The following is a 6,800-nucleotide window of genomic DNA, read 5'->3' on the forward strand; positions in this document are numbered from 1 at the left end:
GAACCATTCTCTGCCTTAGAAATTTTAGAAACTTATCTGCCTTGCAGTCCAAAATTTCATTCTATAGAAACACAAAAAGATAGACGCACAAGCTCACAACAACCTCTGATAATCAAGTCTCAACTGTGGTCAGGTTTTGCAAGAAGCTTTCAGGTAGAAGTTCGTTTGAAAGATTATACAGTTGTAAACAATCCAATTGTTGACAATCATCAATCACAAGCCTTACGAGGCGAGGAAGGATATCATGTAATTTGGCCTGCAGTTTAGGACACTCCTCCAAATGGAGCCAGTGTCGGAGCTAGTATTCAACTTTATGGGCTCTGAATTTTAAAACGGCAACTTCAAGTACTACTCAATGGGTTCTAAATTGAAATCTAAGTCAACCCATAGAGCTTAAATTAGTCATAAGCAAAACAAACAAGACAAAGAATAAGTATCAGAAAATCCAAAGATAAGGTTTATCATTAAAATTGGTAACATAGTCTGCAATATAATCTTCTACTTATATGGATACAAGCTGAGCTAGTGAGTTGATAAATTCTCCCTTTCAGGTTTACACCTTGTATTCGCAAAACCCCTAAAAACTTTCAAAATTCCTTTAAAAGTTACAACTCCAACCAAATTTTGATCCTCATCAATGACCCAAATGAAACTCGCACGATGCGCAAGCGCTTGAATCAACACAGCCACCAATGAACTCCCGGGATAACACGTGATCGCCTCTGACCTTCTTGCTGAAGAATATCGCCCGGAACCATTTCTACTCGACCCCGACTCATCATCAGAAGAACAACTAGAAGCTGAAGATGATGAAGACGACACTGAAAACTCTTTGTCCATCAATTCTAGCATCAGGCCAAGTTTTTTCTCTTGTAATCTCATTTTCACCAATTCAACCAAGTCCTCTGGAGGACCACCATAATCAATGTATGCCATAAGATCACCAGCTGAAAGAGTCGTGATCGCTGCTGCAACAGATTCATCGCAGTAGGCAAGAGTAGAGGGGGAGATTTCCCCGATTAGTCTGTTGTCATCATCGACAACTGCAACTGCTGTTTGTTCAATATGTGCTAGAGCGATTGAATCCAAAGCAGAGATTGCAGGGTCATGGTAAGGAACAGTCAAGATGTTGTGATCGATGATGTTGAGCGATTCAATTGAAAAAGTTGGCATAGGGGAGAACACTCCAATGGAATTGAGAAGTAAGCGGACAACGTCTTCCTGTGTTATCCAACAGTATTCAACTCCATTATGATGTGTGGATTTCAAAGAGGATGATTTACTCAAAGGCTTTCTCCTTGAATTTGTGTAGTTGTGAATCGGTATAACAAGGTTCTGTGTACCTTCAAGAATGTGATCTATAGCTTCCAGCAAGCTGAACAAACAATAAAGAAATTTCAGCAGACTACCAATAACAGCACACTGCAATAAACCAATCAACATACTACGCATCAATCTCAAGCTAGTTGGATCGGCTATAAATCCTCTATTGAATGCCGTATCTACACTACTACAACAACAAAAAAGACAGTGTAATCCCAAAAGAGGGGTCTGAGGAGGGTAGTGTGTATGCAGACCTTACTCCTGCCTTGTAAAGATAGAGGGGTTGTTTCCAATAGACCCTTGGTTAAAGGAAATATAGGAAAAGAAGCACTAGCAGTAACAACAGTAAAGGGTTCTCTAAAAGTAAGCAGGGTTTCTGTTTGTCACAGGTTGTACTATTGTCTTGCATAGTTGTTCTATTTTGTTTGTTTGTGAAAGCAAAAGAATAATCAAAATAAGAACAAACTCTCTCACCATAATATTCAACTCAATTCCCAAAATCAAATACAAATTAAAACATAATATAAGCAGAGGTATTCTAGTCCAAACCCATCTAGCAATTCCTCAAAACTCAAACTAATCCCGACATTGTCATACACGAATCTAACCCGACTAAATCTTATTTCCAATTAGTTGGTATTGACTAATAAATAGTGTCCCTCAATGCATCAATCAAAATGTGTAGAGACGTGCGAGCGTTAATACTTATTCGCATCTGGTGTTTACACCAAATCAATCAATACTCTTTGCGGTTGTAAAGTAAAGTGAGAATACATGTCATTTGACCACGATTTAAATGATAAATTTGCGTATGATAGACACATGTAATTGATTGATTTGATATAAATACGAGATGCTTTCCTAAGAGAGCCTCAAAGGTGGTTGCCTCTCATGTGCCAAAGGATGTTCATCTACACTACATATCTAAACCATAAAAAGACAAAGACAGCGGATCAACAACAACAAATCCAGTCAACTCTCATAAGTGGGGTCTCGGAAGTATAATGTGTACACAAACCTTATCCATACCCTAGGAGGGCAGAGAAACTGTTTCCGATAGACCCTCTGCCAAAGAAAAGATGAAAAGACAGCGGATTAAACAAATTAAAACCACTTGATGCTGCATGAAATGAACTTGTAGCTGATATGTTAAGGAAAAAAGACGATAAAATGTCACGTTGATACACCGACTGAAAGTTTTCCACTTGATGAAAAAACTGTGATTTGTGAGCTAAAAATTGTTCCTTTTCAACAAATTCTTTAGCATTGTTATTTTGGAACATCCACTCTCCATATTTATTAGCTTTCCTCTGTGGAATACTAAGTCATACGTTCAAGCATCAAGAATTCGGAACTCTTACCTAAAAATAATCACCTTAATCTTCATATCATATTTGGAACCACAAAAAAGAAAAGCAAAGATTTTTTAAATTCTCTCCGCCACAAAATTTCAGAGTAAAGGATGAAGACTGCATATATTCTTAACAAGAAACTTCAAAAACAAAAATAGTAAACTAATAAACGAGCTAAGAAAAGCGATTCTCAGAAGAGAAAAAATTAAAAGCAATTAGTAGCAGTAATCATAGTAAAATCCTACTAAATTAAATAAATGCAAGAAGAGAGTACATGACATGGGACAAATCAACCAAGTGGAAGAAATGTGAATTCTTCAACTAATTTAATTTTTATGTGATTTGGTCATCGACTCTTCAAAACTTCAAAATATTTAAACAAAAGTTAGATATTCTGTTCAACGACAACAAATTCATGATATTTTCTAATTAAAAGTATTTAAGAACTACTCTTTCCGTTTCAGTTTATGTGACACTATTTCAATAGTCCGCTACAAAAATGACCCCTTTTCTAAATTTGAAATTAATTTAACTTAAACTTCTTATTTTATCCTTAACGAGAAACTATGACATGAGGGCATATTCGCGATGCAAGTTTCAAAAATCTTTTATTTCTTTCTTAAACTTCATCACACTATGTCGCGAGTAAAGGGCAACCCGATACACAAAGCATCCCGTATTCACGTAGGGTCCAAGGAAGGGCCGCACCCAAGGAGCAGAGGCAGATCTAACATTTAAGTTTTATGGGCTCAACCTTTAAGATTTTTATAGCATTGAATCTATTTAAGTTATAGGTTCATATTGCTATTTAAGATATTAATGAATTTTTACATATAAATTTATGTTTCGCGCCAAAAGTATTGGGTTCAGTTGAATCCGGTGCCGATACATGGCCTCCGCCTCTGCCAAGAAGGTGTAATGTAGTCGGTCTACCCGATGCAAGTATTAGTGGTTGATTCTACGGCTCGAACACGTGATATAAGTCGCGAGTATTTGATAAATTAAAAGAACATTTGGCTGTCCAATTAATAATAAAATATAAATTAAATGACACAAAAGTAGTAGGAATGTAGGATTCCATGTAAAAATATCACAAACCTGGAATTGGGCTCCAAATGCCTAACAATATTATCCCCTTTAGTCAAAATCTTAGATACAGGAACCTCAAGTACCTTAGAAGAATCAATTAAACTTTCCTCTTTACATAAATAGCAAATCACATCCACCATTGAAACCTTCCCTATACAGCGGCATTCAACAGAATAATCATCTTCTTCTAGAACCTTCCACACGCTTGCATAAGTCTCGCCGGTTCTCTTCAAAACCGCTATCGCCTCCGCTAACGTGGCGGTCGCCGGAATTATAGGCCGTAATGCCGGTTTTCCAAGGCATAAATCTGATACCTCCCGATTTAGAAAACTTACTGCCATGCAAAATATGAGGAAAAAAGGGATAGAAAAAATTAGAAAGGATAAAAAAGGAATTAGAGGAATAGAGTAGGGGTAAAATGGAGAATTTATATTGCCGGAACAACCGTGTAAGGGAAGATCCGGTGGTCGTCGAAGGAATGACGATGACTGAGGAACAAGCGGGGAAAGATTTGAGATATTTATAGGCGGGGAGTTTTACCGAAATAGCCGGTGTTCGGTAAAGGGATGAGCTTTTTTCCACTGATTTTATATTTCTGGATTGTGGGGCCCAGGTGGATCCAAGTGGTTATGTTATTTTGGACTTGCAATTGTCTATACTCCATTTTTAAGTTAAATAAGCTACACTTATAATAGAATTTTTATAATATAGTGCATTTTAAATAGTTATAATATATTGTAAAAAGAAATAGTTAAGACATGTTATTACATATTATATTTTTCGATTATCATATCGAATCTATTGTAAAGAGTTATTTACTCCCTTTATTTTAGTTCATATCGCAGTTTTTGACTTATTGACTGAATACGGAATTTGAAAGAAAGAAATGTTGTGTGGATTTGATGAGATTTCTGTTGTTATAAAAGTACGTTGTTAAAGTAAAACATAAAGCTTATACTTAAAAAAATTATAAAAAATATGTCATTCTTTTTTTAACGGACTAATAAAGAAATAATGTTACATAAAATAGAAGAGAGACAGTATACGTTGTAAGTCGAGTTAATCTGATGGTGTATATACACTATATCTAAGAGAATAACCTCCTATATTTATTTGAGAATTTAACTTGTATATATAGATAGTAGAAGGAATTTTTCATTGTCAGTATATTTTAATTAGTTATAGCATGTACGCTATTTTTGAAGTAACTAAATTGGGTTTTAGTATATTTATAATTGCAGGTCACCTTGTGTAAAAGCTAAATTCATTAACTAGCTAGTTAGGTTTAAGTGTTTATATTAACTTGCAATTTAGCATAACGTATGAATGAAAATGGATACTAACTTTGACCGTACAACTGAAAAACAATTAACAGAAACAGAAAGTTAAATTAAATTAAATGATATTAAATACTGGTGTCAAATGTCAATATCTCCTATTGAACTTATTTATAAGTCGAATTGTGATAATGAATCGACAATGCTGGTATAAAATTCTGCGACATGTGAAATATAATTTTCCATCAATTTTTCTTCATTTCATTGGACGTTGGCAATTTAATTAATTATTTTTAGAGAACACCTTTTATAAAACTTTTAACTATTTATCTTGATTCCATTCGTGAGTCTTAGCATCATTCATTTCAATTGATTATTAATTGTTTATAAGTGGATTAAAGTTATTCCTGAATCTATTAATGAAGGTTAACTAAGAAATGTCGAAAAGCAATATATATATAGAGAGTCAAACTTTTCTATAACAGTCATCCTTGATAACAGCACTTTATTATAATTGTCAAGTTTTCTTGGGAACCAATTTTTTTATGTTATGATAATATATGTTCTCTATAATATTACTTCACCATAACGGCAAAACAATATCGAAATAAACGAGACTGTTATAGAGAGATTTGACTCATATTAATTAAAATGCCCCAACTATCATTTTTTTTAGTTGATCCTATGGAATGACATGCCAACCCAAATATATCATTTCTTATAGAGGTCATGGTTATGGAGTATAATTGTTTTTTAACCAATTCGGTGGTTTTTATTCTACAACAAACTCGATGGGTTACAAACACTTTTTAGTGGTAAACAATTCTCGACAAAATGACATAATCCCAATTTTGTTTTTCAAATAATTGCTAAAAATAGAAAAGCGCGTGAGTGACCATATGGATGTTAGTAAAATATTTCCATTATTTGGTACCCAAAAAAAAAATACTAATTTAGTATTGCTATTTATGAAAGAAAACGAAATAGTGTGAAAGGACATACGTGAGGCCAATGCGCTGTACATCATAATCAAAACGGCTAAGTACTTTGTTTTATGTAACAACCTTCTTCTATTTATTTTTAAAAAAATTATGTCGAAGGAGTTAAATTTTAGATGAGACGGTCACAGTGATTAGATACGCACGATTATTTACTATAAAAACATAGGTTTTCACAAAGTTGTAAGATCGTATATGGTGGTTGACGTTTTCCAGTACCGAAAATTTAAGAAAGTTAGTGACCTAATGACAAGGAGCCGGTGATTATTTTTGAGTTCTAGTTTCACATCGATCTGTCAATAAACTAATTAAAATATTATGGCTTGCACGTGAAAAAGTTTACTATAATAAATAATACTACTGTTACTATACGTATGTTTCAATACCATGCAAGATGAGAACGTAAAAGAGTATGTTATGGATATAAAAATGAATAAATGAAAATGGTTCATGTTTAATATATATGTTTATTTCAGATGATTTCACAATTCAATATTTCACAAGTTTCATTAGGGATGTTTACTTACTAAGAGCCCGTTTGGACAAAAGAAATTTTTTTTTTTTTCTAAATCAACGTTTGTTCATAAAATTTCAATTTTCACTTAAAGATATATTTTGAAAATTTAAAAAACTCCAAAAAGCTGTTTTTCAAAATTTTCACTCAAATCACCCACAAAACTTCAAAAACAACCCAAAATTTTATTCATGTCCAAACACAACTCTAAATTTCAAATACCATTTTCACTTGGAAAAGTTTTTCC

At 33.6% G+C, this 6,800-nt stretch overlaps 1 protein-coding gene across 1 annotated transcript; it reads right to left on the reverse strand.

The window, feature by feature from the left end:
• Window positions 1-434: 434 nt before the first annotated feature.
• On the reverse strand, window positions 435-4,261 carry LOC142179135 (CBS domain-containing protein CBSX5-like). Its single transcript, XM_075248954.1, has 2 exons — window positions 3,774-4,261; window positions 435-1,375 (listed from the first exon to the last, which is right to left on the reverse strand). Exons 1-2 carry the CDS (start codon window positions 4,103-4,105, stop codon window positions 523-525), a joined length of 1,185 nt encoding a protein of 394 aa, XP_075105055.1. The 5' UTR covers window positions 4,106-4,261; the 3' UTR covers window positions 435-522.
• Window positions 4,262-6,800: the final 2,539 nt, after the last annotated feature.

Source organism: Nicotiana tabacum, unplaced genomic scaffold (assembly GCF_000715075.1).
Source record: "Nicotiana tabacum cultivar K326 unplaced genomic scaffold, ASM71507v2 Un00400, whole genome shotgun sequence".
Lineage (NCBI taxonomy): Eukaryota > Viridiplantae > Streptophyta > Magnoliopsida > Solanales > Solanaceae > Nicotiana > Nicotiana tabacum.

What these genes read in the sequence shown, in the direction of transcription:
- LOC142179135 (XM_075248954.1), bottom strand. Translation starts at nt 4,105, where the DNA reads ATGGCAGTAAGTTTTCTAAATCGGGAGGTATCAGATTTATGCCTTGGA. An exon ending in CATTTGGAGCCCAATTCCAG is followed by an intron (nt 1,376 to 3,773) that starts GTTTGTGATATT and finishes TTGTTTGTTCAG; the next exon opens with CTTGCTGGAAGCTATAGATC.